Source organism: Hypoxylon trugodes, assembly GCF_022578975.1.
Source record: "Hypoxylon trugodes strain CBS 135444 unplaced genomic scaffold F4822scaffold_4, whole genome shotgun sequence".
Classification (NCBI taxonomy): domain Eukaryota; kingdom Fungi; phylum Ascomycota; class Sordariomycetes; order Xylariales; family Hypoxylaceae; genus Hypoxylon; species Hypoxylon trugodes.
The window spans coordinates 2,191,653-2,216,476 of record NW_026250019.1 but is presented as its reverse complement, the minus strand read 5'-3'; the positions used below and the strand labels follow the sequence as shown (position 1 = coordinate 2,216,476).

Sequence of the window (24,824 nt, the reverse complement as noted above, 5' to 3'; positions counted from 1 at the left end):
ACCAACCACCTTCCTCCCACCGTTATTCCGTCGTATCCCACGTGTCATAATCCCATGTAAAAAAAAAAATCAAGGCCAGAAAACTAACTATAACTCGCTAACCTCCAAATGGTATCATTCGCCGTATAGTGTGCAGACTTCGATTCGACATAGTCGTTAAGATAATTGCGGGCGTCCCCGCACCCAGTGCTGCACCGTTCGAAGAGACGGGTCTTCGGCCGTCCAGCGGCCCATGGCCATGTCGGAGGCCTGTAGTTCTTGATAGATAGCATTATCCGTAATTTGGGAAAGATCCTGTGTTGTTTTGTTAGTTGGAGGATGGAGTAAAGTCCGTAGGATACTTGTGTTCAGGGGTATTCGTTGTGGAAAAGGGAGTCACCGTACGGTTCGTAGTTGGACATCACAGGCTCTAAGGGCTCGTCTGTGCGAGTTGTCCGGCCGCTGGCCCTGGAGAATCATCTCTCTGTTTTCGATCCATCTTTGTGCCGCTTCCTGGCGGCGGTAGATCTTTTGGGCCTCGTGTCTACGGGCGTAAGCGTCTAGGAGGATCCTACCAGTTGCTTCATCAGTATTTTCTCGGTGGCGATGGGGGTCGATATTGGATCTGTAGGAAAGGGGTGTATCATACTGTTTTAACTCTGCTTTAGCTTGTTCTTCGTCGCCGCCCGTGGCTTGAGGCACTGAGGTGTCTGCTGCGCAGTTGAGGATGTGTTGACCATCTAGGGAACATTGACGCAATGCGGCCCAGCCTTCAGTGTAATAATCTTCGGAGTTAGGAGGGTCTGAAGGTACTGCGGATATGTAATATTGTGTAGTTCGAAACTCGTCGAGGACCTCAGCGACCCGCGCCGTTCGGTAGTCGTTGACTGTCTTGGTTGTTAGGAGGGCATTTTCCGGGAGACGTTCCCTATAGTTCAATATGGCGCATATGGCGCAGAATTAATGATTTGCACTTACGTCTATCCATTTCGCACCCTTTTTGGAAGTAGTTCGCAAGTAGTTAGACTTCGAATCAGAGGTTCAACCTCACAGCAGGATGCTGGATTACGATAAAGGGGTTTTATGATGTTGTGGTCTTCGCAATAACACAGGGGAGAAAAAAAGGGGAAATTCGGGTCGCAAGCGGAAATGGTAATTGATAAGGCTGCAGAGGAGTCTAGAAACTCTTGGACTTTGATGAAGAAGAGGCATCATATCGAGCATCCGTAGAGGCGAATTCACTCGGCTTTTGTAGAATCAATCGTCTTGCTACGGCTAAGTAGAAAATAGCTCGAAGTTCTCACGACACAAGAATATAATACTGGAGAAGGAGGATTTGCGTTCATGCTCCCTCCCATCCTTAGAGCCTAAGTCACATATACAACACCAGTCAGCTTTCATACCGTCTGCTCACGCTGCCGGTTGCCGAATCGGAACTATTATCGACCAACTAGGGCGGGACGATGGTTGACAGCTCAAACCTGGCATCCTAACAGAGCTGGAGCCCTGGAAGTTTGTAGATTAGATCTGCTCCATAATCTGGGTAAGAGACCCCTGGAGCGCCTGGTAGTGTTACTTGCAGAAGCCCTCTGGGTAACCAACGCCACGTCCGCATTACCAATGCAGGGACCCATTTCAACGTCCTGTCGTCATATAGGGCATAGGAGAGAGCCATTAGTGCGAACCTAGCTGTAGGGGTAGGGAAGAATGGGGCGTGCTAATGTCAGGGGAGAAGATCGTAGGGTTAAGCGAAGAAGAGCCGCCTTCATAGGGCTCATGGGTTGGCTGGGAGCTCATGGCGGGAGTGTTACGGAAGAGTATTCAGCGACGCCACGGATCACCAAGAACCGAAAACAGTCTAGCGCTTCAGGTCTAATAAGAGACAAATCCGTACTACTATTCCGACTAAGATGTGCTGGGCTGACCAATGGTGAGCCGTCGTGGGACCTCAGCCACCTCTTCGGGCGCAGCTGAACGGATGTTTACCCAAATTTTGTCTTTTTGCTGGCCGAAAAAGAATTTCTTAACCCGGCTGCGCGGGCATTGATCTACAGTCCCACATGTCCTCTTCCTTGAAACAGAAAATTATAAGGAAAGAAAAAAGGGTATTAAAAAAGAAAAAAAAGAAAATTGGTTGTTTCGGCTCTTCGAGCGATCACCGCGGTCATCCCACGGCATACGGCGTGTACCACCCCTGGTTGGCTACCCCCAAACTCCCCACGAGGTGACACCCTCAAAGATCCAGGATCGGGCATTTCGAGGCTTGTCAGTCTAGATAATGGGCTGACATCTACGACGTTAGAAGACCCAACCTGTTGGTAGAGATAGATGGGATGTCCATATGCCCGAGATACGCGTAATGTTGGTTAATGACTTGCTTATGGTGCTTGCAAAATGCTTGCAGCATGCTGATACGTCACATCCACACTTGAAGATGTGGTTCTTGATGACATGTATTCACCGCCTGGGTTATATAAGTCCCAGATCTCCATATCGCCACCACCTGAACGTCCAAATCCCATGATGCACTTCTCACATCTTCAGCTTAAGCCACTTCTAGGCTAGACTATGCTATACTCGGAATGTCAATTGCTTGAATTGCGTTTTTTTTCCTTGGGCCAGTGTATAGACCAGAATGACGGTTTAAAAGAAATCCCGTCGGCGGAGGATCTAAACTAGTGAACACGGAATACAGGGTGCATCCATTGGGACGAACCCACGCCTCCACAATATGTTGCTGTGGTCAGCATCAAGCAAATCAGCTATGTTAATCGGTACCCAGCCTTACGCCACGAGCGCCTCACCCGCTAATCTTTCTCAGCAATGGCCTGTAATCGTTCATCAATCTCGTCCTCCGTCAGGGTTCTAAAGAAGGGATCTGACCCCTCCTTACCGTCCGGTCGGGGGCCTCCCACGATTCCGATCTCAATTTCACCCTTCTTAAAATCCATGCTGAGGACCGTGCTCAACGTAGTAATAGCTAACTCCACAACATCTTCCCATGTGCCTTCTGCATGATCCTTGTTCTTGAGCTTCTTCTCCAGATGATTGAGCGCCTCCTGCTGCTTGGGGCCGGCGGCAGTCCCTTTGTACCCCACGTAGTATCCTGCTGGATCGCACTTGAAGAGCTGCGGGCCGAATTCAGAATCCAATGATATCAGGGTCGTCGCAACGCCATAAGGACGCATGTATGCCTATCGGGGAAAAGGGTCAGCTTCGCCAGGACCGAGCCTTACGGATATTAAACATAATGTAGCCTTACCTTCTGTGTGTAAACCTGACTAATGTTGGCCAGCCTCTTGGCCAGAGCGTCACATGGCATTTCATATCCGTAGTTGTACCTGAATTCGGCGGCTTCCCCCTGGGCGCGCTGCGCAAACGCCCGAGCATCCGCAATTGAGCCGGTCATAACGCAACCAACTGAAGGAGAAATCTGGAAGATGTGGGAGACGGACGAAGGATCGATTAACTTGTCCTATTGATTGCATTTAGTTAGCCTTTTTGGTTGCTGAAAGGCGACTTTCACCGCAATTAGAGAAAAGCTGAAGGGCACTTACAGGAACCTTCTTCTGGGAGAGGACTACTGCACAATCCTTGCCTCGGACCCCAATTGACATTATATTCGCAGCAGTGATCGCCTTGAAGGCATATTCTAAAGCGATAGTGGTTAGCTAGACTAAAACATCCCCCATGTCGTACTTTGCTTTCGCCCCAAAGTCCTAAGACATATATCGTGCTTGTGACCGTTCAAGATGACGACGACGCGCGGGGTGAAGGTGAGGATAACGTACCGACTTGGTAAAGTCGACCTTGCTCGGAGAAAATGGTGATGTGTCTATCGAAACCGGCACTGCCTGTCACGACGCACACGAAGTTAGCTCAAGTCAGATATTCAGCTACAGAAGAGCAAGGGAATATGCGAACGCACCTCCAGACATGGTGAAGGATTGCTAGCGGTAAAGGCTGAGTGAAAGTAGGATTTGGGCGGTATGGGTCTAGATGCACGTTTTGACAGCTGGGAAATATTTGTTTGGGAAAAGTGAAATATTGTTTTCGGTATCGTGGTGAAAAAAAAAAGATAAGGTGGTGAAAAGTGATGAAGGTTCCAAGGTTGAGAGTTTAGAGTGGTGTAGCCTTATTGCCTTATTATTAGTCCGGGAAGCTCTGACGCGCCAGATTGGAGCCTTGAGATGCAAGCAACCACCTAGCTATCTGCCAGTCTGCCTACCCCCCCGTTGTAGCTTTTTCAAGCTCGGGCCTTATTTCTACGGATATTTCCGGAAATTCTTAAGACCGATCACTTTGTGTAACCCCAGACTTAGACTCGGCCCCCACCGAAGCTATTTGATTGGATAGCTAGTTGTATGAGCGGGGTTCTTTACTCTTCAATTCCTACTGACGCAATAATTCTTTCCTGTTCAACTTCTGTTCAATTAATTATCGAACACTAAGACTAACAGAAAAATTTCACAACTTCCAACTACGTAGCCAATTTCCAAGCATCGCCTCGTCTACCGCGGGCACCTCCCCTTCGAAATTTCTCATCGCATTGTCTGTCTGGAGGGACATATTTTCCATTCCATCACCCATCATTTCATAATAACCCAATAATCTCAACGCTGGCATCTTCTCAATATCCTCAGCTGTTGGGTTCGCGATGTCTTTAAGCTTCTTCGTCCATTTCCCAAGAGGAATTGTGCTGTGGACGTCAAGTAGATCACCCGCTACCTTGATCAAGAGTCCCCACGGCGCCGGCTTTGGGTGGCTGATATTATAAAAGCGTATCTGGTTCTGATCCTCAGCCTGAGCTGGCTGAAGGATGATATCATGCATCATAAAGGAAAGAATATCCACAGGTGTCCAGTCAACTGCCGCGACTTGCTCTGGTATATATCCTAGGGTTTTCGATGTCCGCAATAGAGCCGATATCCATGGTTGTTCTGGCCACTGACAACCGTCAGTTGGACCTCCTACTTGGGGAACACGCACAATATTCACAGGAATGCCCAAGCGTTCGGTTGCAGTTGACAGGATCCTCTCGGCAGCAAGCTTCGATTGGGCATAAGCAGTGTTCATAGAGGCCAGTGGATCCTGGACTGGAGCCTCTGGTACCGTAGTTCTCTGAGCCATGGCTGACACCGAAGATACGGAGCTAACAAAAGTAATACGCATTCCCTTTTTGCTGTTTACTGAAAGATTGACTAGGTCACGAGTTGCGCGCAAGAATGGGCTAAAAGATCGGATAGCAAGGCCGAAGTCGAGCCTCCATGAATTGTAAACGATGGCATCAACTTCATTGGCAAGTAGATCGTACTTGTCTTTGGTGAGACCGAAGAATTGTTGCCCAAGCTCAGCCTTCAAGTATGTGGCCTTATGCAGGAATTGGGCTACACTATCATGGATACTGTCTGCCTTTCTTCTGAGTCGACCCCTCTGTTGAGGCAATAGATCCGCGAAACATCGGGGTTCCTTAAAAGCCGTATCATTATAGACGTGCCCACGTATCCTGTCGAGCCGACCAAAGCAACCGTGGAACTCTTCGAAGGGTAGGAAACGCGCGGTAGCTCCTGTCTCACTGGTAATGATTTCAGGTACTCCTCCACAACACCATCCAGCATCGATGCCATTGAAATGTCGTCAGGTTTGCCATAGTCAGCTTGCTCTTCGTTTAGGAACTTTTCAAGCACGTTTGAGAGTTCAATGATGGTTGAATTCTGGAAATAGTACGCGCCGAAATCCAATTGACAGGTGCCGAGGACTGAGCCCCCACAAGACGTCGGAGGTTCGAAGCAATCGACAAAGTCTGTATTGAATCTAGTCCGTGAGCGTAGAAGTCTTCCGCTGCACCTATAGTCGCGCCGTCGGCAAACGATATTGCAAGTATACTTCTTACGAAATCCACAATAGCTTGGCGTCTAAATACGGGCTTTAGTATTGGCTCTGGCCCCGTGACCCCACCATCGGTCGGGCAATCCAAATACAGACGTTCGATGTCACTGAGATAGGTCTCCGATGTTTGCTTTCTTACTATGGTGCCCTTGATCGTCCTAGTAAAGGGTTTATCCGGCGAGGCGCAAATAACCATTCCCTTATGGATACGTCCCGGACCCGCAGCGAGCGTATTGGAAGCCTCGATGTCTAGCCAGATATCATGCAATAGCTTGGCTCGCGCTTTCTCATCAAGTGGTTCCTTTGGCTCGACGATGATGGCTGTTTGTATCCTGCCATCTCCAACCACTAGAACACCCTTCAGAGAGGGGTGTTTCTGAACGCTAAGTTCTAATGGAATTGGATTGAACTTCTCGCCGTTTGCGAGGACGATGATATCATCTCTTCGCCCATAATATTTGAATAATCTGGGCTTCGTTGGATGCTGAGTGAAAAGGTCCTTGGTGGGATACTCTGTCACACCAGGTAGATTATGGTAAATGGCAGAAATGTGCTTGGCGCTTTCGTCGCCGTACACGACCATTTCGTATGTGCCTTCAGTAGGATCAAAAGGTCGCATTTCATGTTTTGAAAAGGGGCTAAACTCGTGCCATACCCAGTCCTCGCGTTCTACGGCCAACTTAGGAATGACGAAAGTCTCGGTAGCACCGTAAGGTGAAACTAGTTCGACAACTTTGCTGAGCTCGTCTCCTGTCTTGGGATTGAAAGGTGCCCCGCTGTAAGCAAGGAAATCTAGGTCCTTGAAAAATTGGATTGCGCCGGGATCAACAAGCATTTCTTCGACTACCGATGGGGGAAGAAACATAGCTCGTAATTTCTGCTGCAGCATTATATTCTTGAGAAGAATTCCATCGGGAATTACGTTTGGAGGCCCCAGCACTATTGAGGTGTTGTTGAATACAGTGGCATCTTTTTACCAGTCAGTTAAGTCTCGGGATATGTTAGGCAAATGTATGACTTACGGACACTTAGTAGGAAACCAGCCAGCTACATTGCTCGTTAGTTCCCACTTAAAGAATGCCTTGGATTAGGTGTAATTGTATCTCACATGGAAGAATGGGAACACGGTATAAACACGGGCTTCCCCTTCGAACGTCCATATGGCCCAGTCTCTCTTCTTACGCTCAGGGACCTCTGGGAGGCTATGATGATAATCAAGAGTAGAGAGGGATCCGTGAGTTATTGTAATCAATTTTGGAGGCCCTATATCTCATCAGAACGCCCCCTTCCCGCGTGCTTGACAGTGTGTCTTACCTGTGGAGCCAGAGGATTGCAACATCACCACCGGTTCGTCGTGGGCCTCTTCGAAGCTCTTCGAGAACACATAAGGATCTGGGTTACTTTTCGTCATCACATCAAAGGACGGAACTACTTCTATGAGAACAGACGATGGGGGAAGATTTTGACCAACGGACCGACTTCGGCAGCGTATAGGAGCTTCGTGCTTTTCGCATCATTCATCATAGATACATTTGTCCCGGGTGGGTTGCGCGGCGATGGAAGGAAAAGCTTCGATGATAGGTCAATATTAACTTTTTAATGCACACAGTCGAGAACCGGACGTCGCCCACCTTGTATCCGCATCTTACAACAGCATAGAATAGGATAGGACCCCGAAGGTCTTGTATTCCTATATAGCTAATGGTCTCGAATACACCCGGGTCGCTTCGGCCGAACCTACCTTCAATCCATCTAGCCATGAAATTCACAGATCAAGAGAAGTCCGCTACAGTAATATCGCGGAATCCATCGGCGATGTCTGTTGACTTTGGAATAACACCGTAAAGTCTGCCTGGCTGAGATTCGTTGAGCTCGTCAAGAACCGAAGGTAACAGCCTAGACCCAAAGGCAGGTTTTCCTAAGACCGCCATGTTACTATCCAGAAATAATAGTGAGAAAGGCGACTAATGGTTGGTAAAAGAAGAATCGATAAAGAATCCTATGTCTAGGAAATCATATGTAGTGGGGCAAAGAAGAAATACCTATTGTCGGTTCGCATCGTCGTTCGCCCTTTGTCGCCCCTCGCGGGTAGACGGTTACCCAAATTTATTTGGCACTGTATATGCTGTGAAACACACTGGACACGTAACTCCGCCCCATCTCGGAAATTCGGTAGTCCCTGCGCCAAAGGATCGTCACCTACATGTAGAGACTACTTGTTACACACCATTGATACCACCCGTCTTGGCGTAGGGCGTACGGGTCACGCACATCTGCTTCTATTTGAGGGCACGGGTCGGCATCACAGACAGCGGAGCTTTGGTTGAGCTATAGTGCTCCTCTTCAATAAACTACCTGGGTACCCAAGTGCTTGCGTAGGCATGCCTCAAATAAAAGGCGAGGGAATAGTCGTTGGAATGGATAGAAAGGTGGTATATATTGTCTTGTCCTTGTTGTTAAAATATGCTTTCACTTCCTCGGCCCAATCTGTTCTCTAATCATTAGTATTTTATCTTGCCTCCCTTACATCTAGCGATCATGATACGCGGCACTTTAAAAGCCATTCCCCGCCTTTTATTTCTCTTGACATGTACGAGGGGGTTACCAGCCCTGGGAATTTTGGGTGTTCTCTGTCACAGGCTATACTTCATCTATGGCGAGCATCATGTTAAGGCGGGATTTTATTTTACGGCTTTGGTTTCTTGTCACAGCATCCATCACCGTTATTCTCTCCCTCGGGGGTGGCCACGAAACACACAATGGGTTTGGCTAGGGTAACTTCGACGCCTTCAATGTGGCTTTTATCCTGAATTGTGCTTTTTTAGGCGCTATGTTTGGAAGCATATTCGTTTATAGGATATTTCAACACCCATTAAGACACTTTGAAGGACCATTCCTAGCTTCTGTATCAAAGCTATGGCACTATATCCACATGTCTTATATAGAGCGCCAATTACTCTTTTTTGGGTATGGATCAACCTCCTCCCATTTAACATTAACAACCAATGCCGACCCCTGGCAATCGTGGAAGATAGAATAAACAAACCATGGCGAACGATGCCTTCTGGACGACTGTCTGCGAGACAGGCCAAATATTCGATGATTCTCTTCTACCACGTTGCCATTCTTACTAGTTGGATGATTGGGGGACTTCGGCCAAGCCTAGCTCTCATCATACTAGGTAAAGTTACACAACTAAGAGAGAAAAGCCGTATCTGACTTGGTGCAACATAGGATTCTGGTACAATCGACTTGGAGGTGCTGATAGTAATGGATTCGTACGAAACTTAATCAACGCTCTCGGATTTACTTGCTTCGGGATCGGCTCACTCGAGCTTACTTTGAATCAAGAGATAAGTTTCGATCTTAAAGGATTCGACGATTTAATGATGTGGATCTTTGTGGTGGCTACTGTTGTGCTCACTACAGTCCATGTACAAGACATGTCCGACCAAGTAGGCGACGCACTCATAAATCGCAAATCACTTCCACTCCAAATCGGAGATGGTCCCGCCCGTTGGAGTATCATAGGATTCATGAGTTTATGGAGCGTCTTCTGTCCTTATTTTTGGAGATGTGGCTGGTTTGGGTACACGATCAGTACGCCCCTAGCAACTCTTGTGTCGTATAGGAGTTATAAGTATCGCACTGCCCAATCCGACAAGATTACATATCAAATCTGGAATATTTGGATGGCGAGCCTGTATTTCTTACCTCTGATCGGACGTAAGGCTGAGGTAGTCTAAGGAGTTCGCACTGGAAGAGGCAAGGGGCGCATTTGTACGTAGATTTCTGTAGCCATTATTCGTGAACTCTTCAACGGAGTTCATATCCCGCTTTTATTGATCATATTACGTCTTAACGTCAGTGTCTCTGAAACCGGTGTGGAGTGTGTCACTCTAATAGCGTATGTTCCCCATCTTTTCTTTATCTTATAGCTTTATATGGATATTAATTTGTATCCGACGGTAAGATCGCCCAAGCCACTCTTGCTATAATGGCGCTGAGAGGATTTAGGTGTGTAATAAAACTATGGAATAACATGGGGGAAAAACTAGCTTAGGCGTCAGCCATCTCTGCCTTCAAGCCAAAACCCGTACACAGTGCTCTATGTTCACCAATAGGCTTAGCACTTCGAAGCCACTTATGCATGCCAGTAATTTCGGCCTATGTACGTGATCGTTTATTAGATTTGAGCTCCGTGTACCGCGTGCCGTGTTACTGTACCTAGGTACTTGTGAAAAACGCCGTACCCCCCCAGTGTATGCTCGTACAGATCATATTGGATGTAGCTTATGAGAGTAAACTAATACGCACCTAGGACAATCCAACGTACCATGACGGTCGAAACAGAAATTGAACATTTTGTAAGACAGCATGTTCTCACTTCGAATATTATTCCTCATTGGAGCTTTTCACTCCATGGCTGTGCCCGCCCCTTATACCACATTCATGGATATCCCAACATATTTTAGTGCTATGATGAGCTTAGGTACATGAGGTAGTTGGCCAAATTTCACCTCCTTCTATTCGGCATTCGTCTCTACCTTATTCCCAACGTTCCACGCTATAAGTGAACGGAGACATGGAGTCCGCTCTCGAACCGCCCGCCGGCACGACGCCTGATTTTGACGGGCTGTACAAGGTACCACCTGCGCAAATTGGAATCAGAGTGGTCTGCTTATTTCTTTGCGCCGTTTCTATTGCAGTACGATGGTATGTGCGACTGGTCATCGTAAGGCAGCTAGACTCAAGTGATGGTAGGTGATCCGGCGGTAACGAATGAGCCGTCAATGCTAATACGCCTCTAGCTGCTCTTCTACTTTCAGGGGTATGTAGAGCCCCCTCTAAATTGCGGACAGTCTTACCCTGACATCAGCCAAATCATCAGATATTGTTTGCGGTCTTCATGGCATTACAACTAGTTTGCGATTACTACGGCCAATGACAACATCAATGGAACGTGACAGTCTCTAGTTTGTCCAATATGTTATATGTAAGTATATACGTATTACTAAATCAAATCAGTAGCTAACATGAACGTATAATTATAGTATGCCAACATCCTCGAAATCGTATACGGTCCGACTATGTTCTTTGCGAAGTACGCCGTTCTGCGACAAATCGAAGCAATTTTCTTCACGCATCGTCGAGATAGCTTTGCTTTCAAGTTCGTTTGGACACTTATATGGGCAAATCTCATGTTTTACGTCGCTATTATGATTTCGTTCATATTTGCTTGCATGCTGCGAGAGAAAATTAAGAACCCGGAGTTGCCAGGTCGCTGTATCGACTCAAACAGCAGCATCATTGCCACGGGTGCAATTAACGTAGTTTCCGACATTACGATACTTATAATACCATTAATCTCCGTCTACCGGCTGCAGATGCCTTTGAAAACGAAGATTGGAGTGGCAGGAGTCTTTGCTGTCGGTATATTGTACGTTGTCGTATCGACTTCCATTGAAGAAGCTTGAACAAGCGAACCTCTAACGTCACGGAACAGCGCATGCATTGCTAGCATCGTCCGACTTTATTACAGTGTTGAATGGACATTTACCAAAGATTTCACCTTCGCGATGGAGCCGGTCAGCAGTTGGGCGTAAGGGTATCCGATGCTCTGTTCTTTTGGATAAGGCTAACATTATATCCTCTTCCAAGTCTAGGCGAATTCACCACGGTAATCATCGTAGCATGTGCTCCTTCATTTGCTAGCTTACTGCGACATTTTGTGCGGATGGGGAAGGACAGACGGAGTAGAAAGTCGTCCTACCCTTTGTCGGACGGTAGCAATAGCAAGTTAAAGCACAATTCATCCAGGGCTCGTACGGCTATAGAGGATAAAACCGACTACGCCCTCGAAGCATCGCGCAAGCATACCAACACAATATAGAGATAGGCGTCTCTTGCGACTATACTAGTTAGCTACCATAGACGTGAATGCTGAAGTCCTAGAGGTCTACGTCTGTGTAAAGAAAAAGAAAAAGAATAGCAAGGTGTCTTGCATTATTGGGGTATTTTATGGTGGGGTTATTGGTACGGTCTGCTTATCGATAAACATATATACCCACTTTATGATTTACTGTACTCACTCCATTTTTAATTTTCTTAAATCTGTAAAGTTGCACTCAATGATAACTTTTATATTACGATCGAAGGAAAATCTACCATCCCCGCATGATTTGGCCCACACGCGTTGTCTATTTTGAAGGCAAATTCTTCAATTCAGCCACACCTTATACTACCTCAAGCATTCTCATAGGACCGTGAGACAACATTCAAGACAGACAGCAAGGCGAAGGCACGTGGAATATTACATAGGTCACGTAGGTATTAGGTATTGATTTACTTGATTTACCTATCTACTACAACCTAGTGGTGTTGCTTGCTGGTGGCGGTAATTGGTCACACATTCGAGGGACATTGTGTGTGTATTATTGCCATATACATACGTATTCCCGCCCTTGTTGAATTCTCCAATTTGTCTTGATCCCCTTCCCTTCCCTTCTTTTCAATATCAATGTCTTCCATTCTCTCTACAGGGGACGCGCCAGCGCAGCGAGTGCCGGCATGGAAACGATTGGGTCTCAAGCTTAAACCTGCATCTGAGGAACAAGGCCAGAACGCTACCCTACCTCATAATAATACACATAATACAAATACCGTTGCTCCGCCGCTGCCCAACCATCGTCGGGAAAACCCTACTAGCCCTGCCAATGCCAACCCGAAGAGAAAATCTTCTGGTGTTCCTGCATTAGACCACTCGGCGAAAAGAGCAAAGAGAGACTCTTCTCACAATCAAAATCACATTCCTTCCACTCAAACTCCTACCCCCAAAAAGGCCAAATCTGTTTCGTTCGCCACCGAGGCCAACCAAACCGTCGAGTCTCCAGCATCGGTGAACGGCACACAAATCAAAAACAAGCAAAACAAACAACCCACCAAGAAGGCCGTCGCTACTACCTCTAATTCTACCGCTGCCTCTACCAAACCGGCTAAGAAGCAAGCACCTGTCAACTTGGAACCTGCTCTTGCGTATTTGCGACAGTGGCACACATCCAAGGACACCTGGAAATTTAACAAAAATCACCAGACCCGATTACTGGAACAGGTCTTCGCGGATGAGAAGACCATACCCGCTGCTGATATTCATATCTTTTACGAATACATCCGGGGTTTGAAGGGTGCCGTCAGGACACGACTAAAGGAGCTTGCATCTGGTATTAAGGCACAGGACGCGGAACAGGGACCGATAGAAGGCTTCCCTGCTTCCAGCAAGGAGATGGCCGAGAGGAAACAGAAGGAGTACCATGAGCTTATCGCTGCCTTTCTAAGCCAGACCAGGACACCTGGGAAGCGACGTTTTGAGGAAGTGGATTATGTTCTTCGGACTTCCGATATGGAAATGCAACGTCGGGTTGTCAAGCGAATGCGTTGCGAGAATGTGCTGGATGAATTATCTGATAGTGAGACGGAAACGGCGTCGATGACTACCACAATTACGACATCAACACAGAACGGTAGCTCTGGGCGTGCTACGAGTGTGGACGCTGCGGACGAAGCTGAGGGTGTACATCGCCTCCAGTTAAACGATGGATCGCAGCAAAGAGTCAAGCGAAGACGAAAGTTACGGACTGCGGCCGTCGAAGAAGACTCTAGCTCATCAGAATCAGAATCTGATAGCGACTCGGATTCGGACACCAGCTCGAGTGGAAGTGATAGTAGCTCCGAGGAATCAGAAGACGAGGCGCAAGCGGCGTTGCAAGAAAACGGAGCCGATAGTTCTTCTAGCAGCTCTTCCTCGTCCGAGTCGGAATCTGAATCTGATTCTGATGATGAGTAGTTGAAAGTTGACTGCCTATATATTCCCACCTAATACCTTCGATACGCCTCTTGGTCTACTGCGCAAAGGATACCCAACGATAGACTACCAAAAACATCAATAGACCTAATTGCCAAAAAGTTCGATATGGATTGAGACGTTATTCCTGTAATTAACCTAATTATCTTCATTTCACTTTCTGTCTGATCGCGAAGGAAAACCCCGTCCGCGTCCAAATGCAATTTGGGCGATGGCCATGCTTCTTATGCAGCCAAAGATGATAAATCAAACCGGTTGAAAACGCCACATGCCTTATATACTGCACGCCCGAGAAGAAGAAAAAAAGGAAGAATGGTCACAGCATCGTCTACTAGCCGAGACTTATCCTTCGCCCAATGAAATGTTTAGCCTTTCTGGCCGACCACCACCGTAACCGTTGTGACCGATATAAGGTGTTAACTTGATATCCAACCCCTTGCGATGAGGCTCTGCCCTCCATCTGCCCTACCACCTTCCTTTAGTTTGCCTTTTTACCTGATTTGCCTAGAGGCTATCCTGAACCATCCTTTTTTCGCTTAGGAATCGATTGGGTCTTCGAGGTATTCGTAGTCGTCTTCCGGCGGGAGGAGCCAGGCTGAGGCTGCTAGACCACCTGCTAGGAGGACGGAAACGCTTGCGCTGATGGTGCAGAGGACCCAGGACCAATCTAGAGACCAGCCGGGAATGACGAATTGAGGGTCGTTGTCGAAGAGATAGGCCTAGTTACAAACATACGGAGTTAGAAACAATGAACTCTAAATCGCATTAAGGTGATGCTTTCGATGAGCGAGGAACTTACCACAATGCCCATACTCGCAAACTCGACGGCGGCGTCACCAAGTAGGAAGAAGCCGATGAGCTTCCAGCCAGTCTCGCGCTTGTACTTGCCGCCAGCCATTACGACGAGGAAGGTGATGAGAGTCGCAAGCTCGACGATGGTCGCGAAGGAGATGAGGAAACCGCTGCTGCGCCACATGGAGCAGAAGAACTGGTCATCGCGGCAGTCATCGTCGTTAGGGAATGGTCGACACGATGGATCGTCGACCGATGAACAACTCTTATGGAGTCCGATGTATTTCGTAAAAGTCGAGCCCGTATCGGCGGTAACGGAATATGTCACCCAGTGTGGTGTTAGGATGGATACTATTGTGAGGATCGTTGCTGTTGTGGTGGAAAGCTAAACGTTAGCATCGTGGATGTGGTGATGTTGCAACAACTCCTCTTTTGGAGTCTTGGAGCTATGACACCTTGGAACAGAACAACATAACAAATTGAACAGCGATTATTCGCATTTTGGAATAAATTCCATCAAACATAATTTATCCCTTATGCAAATTCATCGCACAGACTCTTCATATAAAGCGAATACGGGGTTTGAACGTTGAAAATGCATTAGGTTTGTTAAATTTCTGCCTGTGGTTTATGGTAGCACGGTAAGGAGACAAAACAATGACGTACTGAAGACAAAGACGCCCAGGGCGACACTGTAGACAATCGGTCGCGTCATGGCGTCTGTAAATTCGGGAAAAAGGAAAAGAAAAGAGAGGGAATAAAGTAAGTTATATCCTATCCTTCAACTGTGTATCCCTTTTAGTATGAAGTAGGATTGAAGATTCGTTTTTTCATATCAGTTCAGGTCGTTTTTTGAAACGGCAGCGCTGCAAGATGGATGTGTTGGGCTTGTGTGGGCTGCTGCTTCTGCTGTGGGAGGGACAGCAAATTCATGTACTATGTAGGAATTCTAGTGCTGGACAGCTGGAGTGGCACGTTCGATGTACGGGAGTAGATCATGTGTGGCTGGCGTCACTTCGAGGCCCCATAATTTGAATCCACCGAGTTCTCCATATTAGTTCTGTAGCTGGTTAAAGTGGTCCGTGCTTCTTGAAGGGTCTCCACAAACTTTATCTTATCTAAACTATTTCGGTTTTCCCAAGTTGGAGTAGAGTGGGAACCTTCGTTGCATTCCACAATTTCTTAGACTCTTTTCTTCAATTCGTCCTCCCATTTTCTATTCTCTTTTCCCCAGCAATGAAAAATGACACCTATTGGATCAATCAAGCCATCACTCAATCATACCTAAAACTATAAGACTCGATGAACACTTTGAGTCATGAGGTAGTCATCTTACGACTACGAAAGAATTAACACTACAATACGTTGTGCTACCCAAGCGGGAAAGTGAACATATTCGTGGTTGTCATCCGTATCGAGAGAACAAGCTTTTGGGATGCCTTCAACAAGTACGGCACACCGCGTTTTTGTAGGATCTACATTACCTACACAACTCTATCTTGTCTCGTGGTGCTAATTGGGTGGAGATGGAGTTGCTGCTGCATCCCACCAACTTCTATTCATACCTTAGTATGGATAGTTATACATACTACCAAGCATCCCGCAAGTTGCTTTTCAATGCGAATACTAAGTACTCTTCCGTGTTAGCCGCGGATCCTACCTTTTATCTGCGAGTCAGCATAACCTATTACGTCTAGATGCAGGAATATCTGCACAATCTGCGCAATACTCAAGCCCAAGAACTCGTGGGAGCATGTTTCTGATTTTATCTAGCTTGGGTATCACTCGGCTATAAAAACCCTAGGTGATACATATTCTTTTTCTAATTGAATTCTGATATTAAATACACCAATAGCAGTCTTTAAATAAAAGGCGTGGCTATAAGTACTTATGTAGCTTGAAAGTCGCAAGCTTCATTTTCTTTAGTAGTGTGGGGTTACATTTTCTACCCGAATTGGAACTTCATATTCATCATTCTCCCTAGTTCGTGAAAAAAGGCTTTCCTGGCTATAAAAAAAGGGGGAACCACTCAGAAGCGATAATTGGGAAACTTCAACGTTCGCGCTAAAGCATCGATCAACTAACATCTCCTTTTTGATACCACCTCCCTATCATAGATTCTCGGGTACGCTATCCATCTAACTCTCTAATTTCTCACGGTATAGTTAAGGGTCTACCCTGTATCGCCAAGGTTGAGATGAGGGAATCTCATGCGGGTCATCCCACATGAAGAGAGCATCACTGGACTCTCTTTGGTTCATCGAATCCTCTAATGCCCGCACCCACGCCGCAATCGGCACGAAAACAACGAACGCGTGCATTTGAGACATCGACCCAGGTATCTAGGTATCTTGATATGGATGATATGGATATTCCGCAAGCCTTATACACAGCCTGATACATCTAGGCATGCAAAGACATGTAAGGGAAAAATAAGCACGCAAGATTCGATCGGTTACACGTCAACTCTTAGTCCATTCAGCTTACCCAGCAACATCCCTAGGTGCATTGCTTTTACATTGCTTTTTACCCCGTACCAATCCGGATTCGGTCATGATTCATCAAATTCATCGGATAATCAGATAAATTGACCCTCCCTTACAAACAACTGTACCTCGATCTTTGCTTAGCTTCGGCTTTAGCGCGAGCCCGTCGGACTATTGTATCTATGGATTTGTAAATACTTCTCATATATTTTTACTCTTCAGGCCCCCTATCAGCCTTTTTCTCATTTTCACTTCCTTTCAACAAGAAGTCTTGGTCAGTTTGAGAAAAGCCTTGACCCTGGAGGTCACGGAGCTCTGTTCTAGACATTCATCTAAATTAGGCGGTCGCTTTTCTTTGCCGACGCCACTTGAGCTTTAACCGCGCTAAGCACAGGATTAGACAAAATTTCGAAGGGGATCAAAGGGTACACCAATCTCCCTTCTCACTTATCTTAATAACGGCCATCGCCATGGACGGCTGAGTATATCTTTTGCTATCCTGTGCTATGAGCACCGTGAAGTCACCAATTCGGACGATTTCGTTGTATACAGGTGCAGGGGTTGCAGCTGAGATCTTCAGCGACCCCTGGCCGTATTAGTTCAGCAGATTATCCGCGCAGGATATTAGCATGTGACAATGGTTGAGCATCACCCCGTTCATAACAGCGAAGTCTATCTATTAGGATTGACGCCGCGGCCTACTATTCCTCCTCCATCTCCGCCATCCCCTCAAACACCAAGGGAAGCCGAGCCAACCAGTGCTATCGAGGAACTATGCTTGGACGATGTCGAAGACTATGAGGAGGAACCATTGGAAACAGATTCGCTTACTAAGCAAAGGATATCGGGTGCCATCCATGTCCTGAACACCGAAGCTACAGCTCTTCGGAATCTCACTCGTTTATACAAGTCTGACGCGGTAGCTGCGCAAGGCTTCAATGCTGCGGTAGAAGCTATCACCAGATATAAATGCGAAAGAGGGAAATTGGTCATTATCGGAGTTGGCAAGTCGGGTCATATTGGGAAGAAGCTGGTCGCAACTTTCAATAGTCTCGGAGTTCAGAGCACTTTTCTTCATCCCACCGAGGCCCTACATGGCGATCTCGGAAAGATCGGGAAGCATGATACCGTCCTCTTTATTACGTTTTCTGGGAAGACATCAGAGCTTCTCACTCTATTACCACATCTAGATGTTACGTTACCAGTTATCGCACTCACCTCACACACGCGACCGGAGGATTGCGAACTCATCCGCCAGCGGCCGGACACGATACTGCTCCCAGCGCCAATACATGAGCCTGAGACCGTATCTTTCGGCGTATCCGCGCCTACGACATCTACAACTGTAGCACTGGCGTTAGGAGATGCTCTCGCGGTTGTGGCATCTCAGGAGTTACATTCTACTGTAACTTCAGTTTTTGCAAAGAATCATCCCGGTGGAGCTATCGGTCAAGCATTCAGCAAGCCCCGCCAACTCCGAGACCTCGCCATTTCGCTCTCCTCCATCCCCGCATGGCCCGATACCAGCGATGAAGCTTGTGGCGTGGATATGCTTAAACTGGGTTACGACTCACAGTCAGGATGGGTTCGTGTCGGCGATGCGATCGCTTCCCCTGGTCGTATTAAGCGGTTAAACACAGCTCATATGACATGGCCCGTAACCACTATTCCCGACTTCCTAGTTGAAAGGGGCGAATGGATTAGCATTCGCTCCGATACGAGGATATCACAAGCCGTTGAATGGTTCAGGGAGCTCCTAACGTCACCGAGCTATGGTGAATCAGCGTGCAGCGAGGATTCGATCTTAGCGGTAGTGGAAAATGGCGAAGTTATTGGTGTTTTAGAAGCCGGTCAATTATCGGACTGGCAGGAGTAAAATGAGGAAGTTCATATGTCAAATATTTATGTGCGAATGCTGGATATATGCGCTCAACATACTATGGGGGATGATATTTCAGATGGTATCGGATGGAAATCATTCTCCTACATACTTTCAACGCTACTTTCAGAATAAGGGCGTTTTACGACACGATTAATGGACTTTCGCTTTTGGTCCTTGGGTACGAATTACCAAGAACCTACATTCACCACTCTATTTATCGCACATGGTAACTCCGAAGTAAAGTGACTAAAGACTTTTCCATTGAATTACCAGGTCCTGCCAAGGCCATCTACCATTCTAGTTGACGAACATTTCCGACACCTTTTTAATAAGAAACTTCTCCCCAAAACCACGACCGAAGAATGATAAAAGAGACAACACCAAATACACAACCGCAGTCCCCACGCCACCAAGCTGACGTCTATCCATCATTTCCCTCTACCATCCATTGTTGTAAGTAGCACTCAACGTAACCGGAGTCACAGTAATCCAATCCTCGCCACGTTTTTCATAGCTAGTAGTCAAAGTCACAGGCGTGACGGTGATATACTTCTCCCCCTCATCCGCGTAGCTCGTGCTAGTGCTTAGAGTAACGGGGGTTACGGTAATCCAATCCTCATCGCGCTTCTCATAGGTAGTGGAGAGTGTTACCGGGGCTACTGTGATCCAATCCTTGGCACGCTTGTCGTAGGTGGTGGAGAGCGTCACGGGAGTGACGGTGATCCATTTTTCGGCGGCTTGGTTGGTGGGGGTGAGGGTTACGGGCGTTACGGTGATCCAGTCTTCGTTACCCCCAGGGGTGGAGGTTTGGGTTGCGCTGGTTGTGGTGGTGCTGGTGCTGGGGGTTATGATGACTAGTGCGGAGGCGCTGCTGGTGAGGAGGGCTAGGATGGTTGATGCTCGCATTTTGGCGGTTTGGTTTTGGCTTTGGTTTTGGGTGGGAGTTGAAAAGTAGTTTTTGAGATTGAATTGGATTGGATTGCGATGAGGGCTGCTGGTTTATTTCTCATTAGAAAGGGAGTCGGAGTGGCTATTTATGTTATTCCATCGCGACTTCGAGACTCTGCGGTCAATTCAGCGTTGAAGCTTCTCGGGTCGTTCGAAGTCCAGTCCAACGCAATGTTACCCAATGAGTTCCTGACATCAATAGTACTACGAAAAAAAACCCAACGACACCTTAGGATGTTGTATTTAAGAGTCGTACGAATTCGAAAAGAAGCATAACTTGATACTGCGGCCCGTGTTGTCCTACGTATCTTCTTGGTCAATTGGGATCCTGGGAGTTTGCTACACATGCTATCAGCCGCAGGATCTTGTTAATAACCACGAGAATCTCATCAGCTACGAGCGATACTCAAGCTTGTGATATTTACGGACGTCGTGTATCGATATAGAGCGCCACTGTCAAGTAACATTTGCTTACCGTATTATACGTTTCAGGGCGATGTGAGAAAATTGGGGTTTCTCACACGGACAAGTATGCCTGCAGAGGTAATGCCTCCTTGTTCTTGAGATTGTATACGCATCTAGATGGACGAATTGACCTCCTGAGATTTGTACCTACTCCGCTGCCACAGTAGATGGATTCAAGTGGCGAGAATATGGCATGGCTGCACCAGATTGTGCTATAAATATCTGGGTCGGGTCTATTTGTTATTACACGGGCCATTGGTAACGGAAACGAGCAGGCGACAACTTTTATCAGATCGTGTATGGATCGTCCATGCAGGTACAATTTATGTGGCTTGTTCTATGTCTATGATTATCTGGGTAATACACGTCGAGCTAAGTCACACCGTGCTATGCGGTTCTCCTGATCTTAAAGTGTAGCCTCTTTGATGGGTCGTGAAACGTCTCGCTAGGTGTATCGGTGCACCAATGTCAAACCGCAGAGTCATATCTTTCACATCACCATGAGGTAGACTCCCCTGCGATATATCTCAGTTGGTTTTGGCGTTGACTTCGGCGGTTAGGGCGATTCGTAGTTTCTCGACGTGAGATTTGTGTTCGGGCGTCGTAAGGTTTCATTATGGGGGGGGATTGGATTGGTGTGTAAATAATGTACAGCGAATTTTGAACAGAATAAATCTCTATGTGTCCAAATGTGTATCCTTTTCTATATCCTTTAGTACCATGTAAACTAGTTAAGTCGCTGTCGAATATGCGAGGTCCTTCGTGGCATCAGTTCGGCGTAGCATAATCCCGATCCTCGGTTTGGGTACCTGGGTGCCTAACCCACTAGGACGGAACGGAGTATGAACCAGACGTCATGGATCGTTTATTAGTCGCGCATGGCGAGAAGTTGATGTATTACCAATAATTTCATCTCGGGTTAATACGGGGGATGATAATGTTGTGATGACGATGTCGATGACGGGAATGGTGGTCTAGCTGTGGTAACCCAAGGCGACGTTAGGTTAACCTTGACATTCCGGTCGAATTCCCCTTCTAACTCCATCCTTCTCCTCATTTCTTCCTCGGAATCTTGATGAGACGGTGTCACTGTCCTCGCGCCTAAAGTTCTACCGTCAATATCTTGGTATGGCGTTCCCATCCTGCTTCTTTCGCTTATGCCTTGGTAGGATGTAGCATCCATCTCCCCGTGCGGAACTGTTATGGCATTTGATAGCGCATTTGAGGGCGTACGCGAATGCGATGATGGCAAGCAGGGTGCCGTCGCGTCCCACATGTCTCTTTCTATCGGCTGGTATTGAGGTCTCTCAGGCGGGCTGGGCGTGTCTCGAAGTTCGGATGTGTACGTCGGTAGGGCCTGGGCGCTGGTATTCATGCCCTTTCCACCACTGTTTACAAAGTGGGCGATATGGGTCTCGGCGGGTTTCCTTCGAGCTACCTTCCGCGTTCTGTACATCATGAAGAGACCGGCGCCTAGAGCAGCCAGTCCAGTAACTCCCATCGATACACCGACTCCAATCCCAGCTGCGGCCCCTGATGAAATTCCACCACTGGTCGCTTCGCAGCTTGCATTCCCCGTCGCCATCTGGTTCGCTAATGCTGAGGTTACCGATGCCTCGCAGTTATTTGCGCTATTTGTCGAGGAAGCAAACACCCAACCATTTACGGGAATGGCTGCGACATTTGAAGCTGCTGTGACGGTCGAAGTGGTAACATGCCAACCGGAATCTTTCGTCGCAAAAGTAACTATGTCCCCCTTCTTAAGCTTTGATGTGCATTCACCAGTGCTTCCCGGATCGGAAAAGGCCACGAAGTCATACTCCCTACGAACAAGAGGTCAATATGCTGCTCCTAGATTGAATATCGTAAAACGCACATGGGACAGCATGCTATTAAAGTACTAGAAGAGTCTTTAGCCGACGCCGTCGCGGTATAGTAATCTTGCGGACATGTGACGGGTCCTATGCTAAGTACTGTCTCCGCGATGGGGCCGAACCGGTCCTGTAACCACCATGTTGTCACCGGCTTAGGGAGGCATGTCGGCGATGTCGAAACACTGATTCCATAGCCAGGGTCCCAAGCGGCGATTGTATTTGGGACGAATTTCCAAAGCGAACTTTCGCATCCAGGTTGATGGGGATGTGTCGTCGGGATCGGGATCCAGGAAGTGACAGTACCGCTATTCGTCTCTGGTAGCCGATTCATTGTCAGTCGCGACGAGCAAAGCAAAATCGCGAGGTATGCTGGAGAAGAGGTAGGTGTTCAGCTCTCCAGAGCTGCCGGTGCGCGTGGGCTATTAGTATTTTATCAGGATTCCTTGGGGGCTGGACTTTTTCCAAACAGGAGGTCGTTGAATGGCAATTGGTCAGTTCTATTTCTGTCGAATCTCTTAACCATGTTCGATAAACCCTTGCTTGCAATGGATTGACATCATGCAGTGGATCTGCGGATGATAGTGCTCTGCGGCACGAAGGATTCGACGGCTCCATCTGCCCAGATGCAGTATAGCTTGCGGTCTTTCAGGGATGCCATGCGGACTTTGACTTGATATTGTCGTAATCATATAGTGCATCGCAAGAATTCGGCTTTTGAGGCTTTTGAGGCTTTTAAGTGAATATAGGGCGTGATATTTCTGCCTTTTTAACCGTGAGCTAAGACTTAGTTTATTATGAATTGTTCTTCTGTTGTTTATCCACTCTATAATAATAAAGGGAGGGTACCTATCAGTTCAGCAGGGTTATTGTTGGTCTGCGCCGCCTAGGCGGGTCGACAAGCTGCAGATTCCCCTTGTTCAGCTTCAAGAAAAGATTCGTTCCTCTGACTAAGATCGGTAGCCCTGTGGTTAATAATCTATAAAGTCTTTACCTAAAAAATGAATGTCATAAGGAGTGAACGATCGTTCAAGTACCTACCAAGTATGCTAGAATATAGAAGAGTTGAATCCTAAATTGATCGTAAACTCGGCATTTAGTAGTGGAACCAACCAAGTTTCGTGATCGGCTAAAACGCCATAGGGCTGAATATTTCTTGGCCAGGCTTGTACTTTTGATAGACTAGATGCGAAAGTACCTATGGAAAGATCGCAATAAGCCTTATACTTGTCCCATAGGTAATACATGGAATAAGCTGGGAAGGAAGGCACCCGCCAGTCAATTGTGCTTGGTATACTTTACAGCGTGATTGATGGCCTTTTATTAGCTTGTCAGGTCTTACCTAATTGGTGGACGATACGATATCTAAGTATCACACTAAGCTTCCCGCATATGGTCCGTGCTTGCTTATGTAACAAGTGATCTACCTAGGTACCTCTAAGATAACGCAGTCCATGGTGATCATTCTCGTTCTTCATGCCCGCCGTAGTCAGCCACCCCTTTCTCAATGCTCAAACTCCAATCCCTCCCCTCAAAGCATACCGGCGACGCACCCGTAAGAGGTCGTTAACCTTTCCACATCCCGCCTTTGTACTTAGATACCCGCGTTCTCGTCTTCCGGTAATCCTATGATGGACTGGCCTTCCGGTAATTTCTCGAAGTCAAACCAAGGATGGTCCATAATTTCGTCAACCCTTGCTCGTTTCGCTGGCTCGTAGACGAACATTCGTCCAAGGAGGTCCGTGAGCTGATCCGCTTCTCGTCTAGTAATATGTTCCGTCCCGAGGCCCATTTTCTTAGACATAGCGTGTGCCGCGGCGGGTTTATAGAATATGCCCAGAAAACCTTCTGGGAACTCGTCGAGATTGTTGAGGCTAGCCTCAGGCCAGGGGTCTTGGAGCATCTCCACGAGCTCTCGAATGGACATCATATCATCGACTTCATCTAGGGGCTCGCCTTCGTCTGGGTCCTTCGTCGGGTACCCGAAATCGTTAAATAGAATAGGCCCCCAAGATTGGGGAGGGTACCCAATCATCTTAGTTATTTCTTTGAAAAGGCCCTTAAAAGTATGAATTCGCCCCAAGGGAAAGGTCTCCACGGCATGGCATAACTCGTAAATTGTGCAACCTAGCGCCCAAACGTCGCTCGCAAAGCCAGCTGGCCGACCCAATGCAACTTCTGGTGCAACGTACATCGTAGGGCATCCTGGGGCCTCATTATGCGGCTTGGAGAGTAAGAATGATAGGTCGAAATCGATTAGACTAACGCTGGGCAAGATAAAATTCACCTTCGAAGCTAGGAAGTCGATTGGCTTGACGATATATCTCCGGGTCTCAGGGCCCGTAGGCTCTCCGGATACCGTCCTAACCGGTTCAGTCTTGGGTTGGCCGAAAAAACTATACATGTCATCTTTGTTGTACCGACGTAGGTCTTGTAAGTTGAATAGGACGTTTCCAGGGGTGAGGTCTATCGACAATCAATCGAGTACAGATTAGTAAGTCTGCACTATGAAATAAAATACTTGAGTATAATTCCAAGACGTACCATTATGGCAAATACCCTTTCCATGTAAATATCCCAATGCCTTTGTCACATCTCGACGTCGTCGTCCGACATAGTGGTACGCGATGTTGAATGATTAATACTCCTCG

At 47.2% G+C, this 24,824-nt stretch overlaps 11 protein-coding genes across 11 annotated transcripts; 4 read left to right on the top strand and 7 right to left on the bottom strand.

Annotated features, from left to right (window-relative positions):
* Positions 1 to 156: 156 nt before the first annotated feature.
* F4822DRAFT_428256 (uncharacterized protein) lies at positions 157 to 967 on the bottom strand (the record flags this gene model as incomplete). The annotated part of the gene is made up of 3 exons (XM_051460881.1): positions 157 to 294; positions 385 to 866; positions 958 to 967. The coding sequence occupies 3 exons, from the start codon at positions 965 to 967 to the stop codon at positions 157 to 159; spliced, it is 630 nt and encodes a 209-aa protein (XP_051315689.1).
* Positions 968 to 2,186: 1,219 nt separating this feature from the next.
* F4822DRAFT_400214 (N-terminal nucleophile aminohydrolase) lies at positions 2,187 to 4,203 on the bottom strand. Its single transcript, XM_051457837.1, has 5 exons — positions 3,908 to 4,203; positions 3,771 to 3,833; positions 3,537 to 3,631; positions 3,242 to 3,454; positions 2,187 to 3,173 (listed from the first exon to the last, which is right to left on the bottom strand). Exons 1-5 carry the CDS (start codon positions 3,915 to 3,917, stop codon positions 2,787 to 2,789), a joined length of 768 nt encoding a protein of 255 aa, XP_051315688.1. The 5' UTR covers positions 3,918 to 4,203; the 3' UTR covers positions 2,187 to 2,786.
* A 188-nt stretch (positions 4,204 to 4,391) lies between these two features.
* On the bottom strand, positions 4,392 to 7,279 carry F4822DRAFT_442956 (acetyl-CoA synthetase-like protein; the record flags this gene model as incomplete). The annotated part of the gene is made up of 5 exons (XM_051463053.1): positions 4,392 to 5,554; positions 5,667 to 6,837; positions 6,891 to 6,915; positions 6,977 to 7,131; positions 7,183 to 7,279. The coding sequence occupies 5 exons, from the start codon at positions 7,277 to 7,279 to the stop codon at positions 4,447 to 4,449; spliced, it is 2,556 nt and encodes an 851-aa protein (XP_051315687.1). The 3' UTR covers positions 4,392 to 4,446.
* A 1,174-nt stretch (positions 7,280 to 8,453) lies between these two features.
* F4822DRAFT_218098 (UbiA prenyltransferase family) lies at positions 8,454 to 9,731 on the top strand. The gene is made up of 2 exons (XM_051453950.1): positions 8,454 to 9,049; positions 9,103 to 9,731. The coding sequence occupies exons 1-2, from the start codon at positions 8,785 to 8,787 to the stop codon at positions 9,612 to 9,614; spliced, it is 777 nt and encodes a 258-aa protein (XP_051315686.1). The 5' UTR covers positions 8,454 to 8,784; the 3' UTR covers positions 9,615 to 9,731.
* A 722-nt stretch (positions 9,732 to 10,453) lies between these two features.
* On the top strand, positions 10,454 to 11,761 carry F4822DRAFT_428252 (uncharacterized protein; the record flags this gene model as incomplete). The annotated part of the gene is made up of 5 exons (XM_051460880.1): positions 10,454 to 10,628; positions 10,680 to 10,699; positions 10,923 to 11,308; positions 11,375 to 11,470; positions 11,530 to 11,761. 5 exons carry the CDS (start codon positions 10,454 to 10,456, stop codon positions 11,759 to 11,761), a joined length of 909 nt encoding a protein of 302 aa, XP_051315685.1.
* A 471-nt stretch (positions 11,762 to 12,232) lies between these two features.
* F4822DRAFT_218064 (uncharacterized protein) lies at positions 12,233 to 14,106 on the top strand. Its single transcript, XM_051453949.1, has one exon. It carries the CDS (start codon positions 12,389 to 12,391, stop codon positions 13,709 to 13,711), a length of 1,323 nt encoding a protein of 440 aa, XP_051315684.1. The 5' UTR covers positions 12,233 to 12,388; the 3' UTR covers positions 13,712 to 14,106.
* On the bottom strand, positions 13,989 to 15,641 carry F4822DRAFT_218030 (uncharacterized protein). The gene is made up of 3 exons (XM_051453948.1): positions 15,188 to 15,641; positions 14,529 to 14,890; positions 13,989 to 14,448 (listed from the first exon to the last, which is right to left on the bottom strand). The coding sequence occupies exons 1-3, from the start codon at positions 15,234 to 15,236 to the stop codon at positions 14,266 to 14,268; spliced, it is 594 nt and encodes a 197-aa protein (XP_051315683.1). The 5' UTR covers positions 15,237 to 15,641; the 3' UTR covers positions 13,989 to 14,265.
* A 1,737-nt stretch (positions 15,642 to 17,378) lies between these two features.
* On the top strand, positions 17,379 to 19,105 carry F4822DRAFT_217912 (SIS domain-containing protein). The gene has a single exon (XM_051453947.1). The coding sequence runs from the start codon at positions 17,645 to 17,647 to the stop codon at positions 18,881 to 18,883; it is 1,239 nt and encodes a 412-aa protein (XP_051315682.1). The 5' UTR covers positions 17,379 to 17,644; the 3' UTR covers positions 18,884 to 19,105.
* A 222-nt stretch (positions 19,106 to 19,327) lies between these two features.
* Positions 19,328 to 19,795, bottom strand: F4822DRAFT_428248 (uncharacterized protein; the record flags this gene model as incomplete). Its single annotated transcript, XM_051460879.1, has 1 exon — positions 19,328 to 19,795. One exon carries the CDS (start codon positions 19,793 to 19,795, stop codon positions 19,328 to 19,330), a length of 468 nt encoding a protein of 155 aa, XP_051315681.1.
* Positions 19,796 to 20,889: 1,094 nt separating this feature from the next.
* F4822DRAFT_217909 (uncharacterized protein) lies at positions 20,890 to 22,599 on the bottom strand. The gene is made up of 2 exons (XM_051453946.1): positions 22,179 to 22,599; positions 20,890 to 22,125 (listed from the first exon to the last, which is right to left on the bottom strand). The coding sequence occupies exons 1-2, from the start codon at positions 22,505 to 22,507 to the stop codon at positions 21,222 to 21,224; spliced, it is 1,233 nt and encodes a 410-aa protein (XP_051315680.1). The 5' UTR covers positions 22,508 to 22,599; the 3' UTR covers positions 20,890 to 21,221.
* A 1,168-nt stretch (positions 22,600 to 23,767) lies between these two features.
* Positions 23,768 to 24,720, bottom strand: F4822DRAFT_428246 (kinase-like protein; the record flags this gene model as incomplete). Its single annotated transcript, XM_051460878.1, has 2 exons — positions 23,768 to 24,639; positions 24,714 to 24,720. The coding sequence occupies 2 exons, from the start codon at positions 24,718 to 24,720 to the stop codon at positions 23,768 to 23,770; spliced, it is 879 nt and encodes a 292-aa protein (XP_051315679.1).
* Positions 24,721 to 24,824: the final 104 nt, after the last annotated feature.

What these genes read in the sequence shown, in the direction of transcription:
- F4822DRAFT_218030 (XM_051453948.1), bottom strand. Translation starts at nt 15,236, where the DNA reads ATGACGCGACCGATTGTCTACAGTGTCGCCCTGGGCGTCTTTGTCTTC. An exon ending in CCTGGGCGTCTTTGTCTTCA is followed by an intron (nt 14,891 to 15,187) that starts GTACGTCATTGT and finishes CCACCACAACAG; the next exon opens with CAACGATCCTCACAATAGTA. An exon ending in TTGCGAGTATGGGCATTGTG is followed by an intron (nt 14,449 to 14,528) that starts GTAAGTTCCTCG and finishes GTTTGTAACTAG; the next exon opens with GCCTATCTCTTCGACAACGA.
- F4822DRAFT_218064 (XM_051453949.1), top strand. Translation starts at nt 12,389, where the DNA reads ATGTCTTCCATTCTCTCTACAGGGGACGCGCCAGCGCAGCGAGTGCCG.
- F4822DRAFT_218098 (XM_051453950.1), top strand. Translation starts at nt 8,785, where the DNA reads ATGGCACTATATCCACATGTCTTATATAGAGCGCCAATTACTCTTTTT. An exon ending in CCTAGCTCTCATCATACTAG is followed by an intron (nt 9,050 to 9,102) that starts GTAAAGTTACAC and finishes GGTGCAACATAG; the next exon opens with GATTCTGGTACAATCGACTT.
- F4822DRAFT_217909 (XM_051453946.1), bottom strand. Translation starts at nt 22,507, where the DNA reads ATGAATCGGCTACCAGAGACGAATAGCGGTACTGTCACTTCCTGGATC. An exon ending in TTAATAGCATGCTGTCCCAT is followed by an intron (nt 22,126 to 22,178) that starts GTGCGTTTTACG and finishes TCTTGTTCGTAG; the next exon opens with GGAGTATGACTTCGTGGCCT.
- F4822DRAFT_217912 (XM_051453947.1), top strand. Translation starts at nt 17,645, where the DNA reads ATGGTTGAGCATCACCCCGTTCATAACAGCGAAGTCTATCTATTAGGA.
- F4822DRAFT_400214 (XM_051457837.1), bottom strand. An exon ending in AGGTCGACTTTACCAAGTCG is followed by an intron (nt 3,632 to 3,770) that starts GTACGTTATCCT and finishes CTATCGCTTTAG; the next exon opens with AATATGCCTTCAAGGCGATC. An exon ending in GTCAGGTTTACACACAGAAG is followed by an intron (nt 3,174 to 3,241) that starts GTAAGGCTACAT and finishes TTTCCCCGATAG; the next exon opens with GCATACATGCGTCCTTATGG.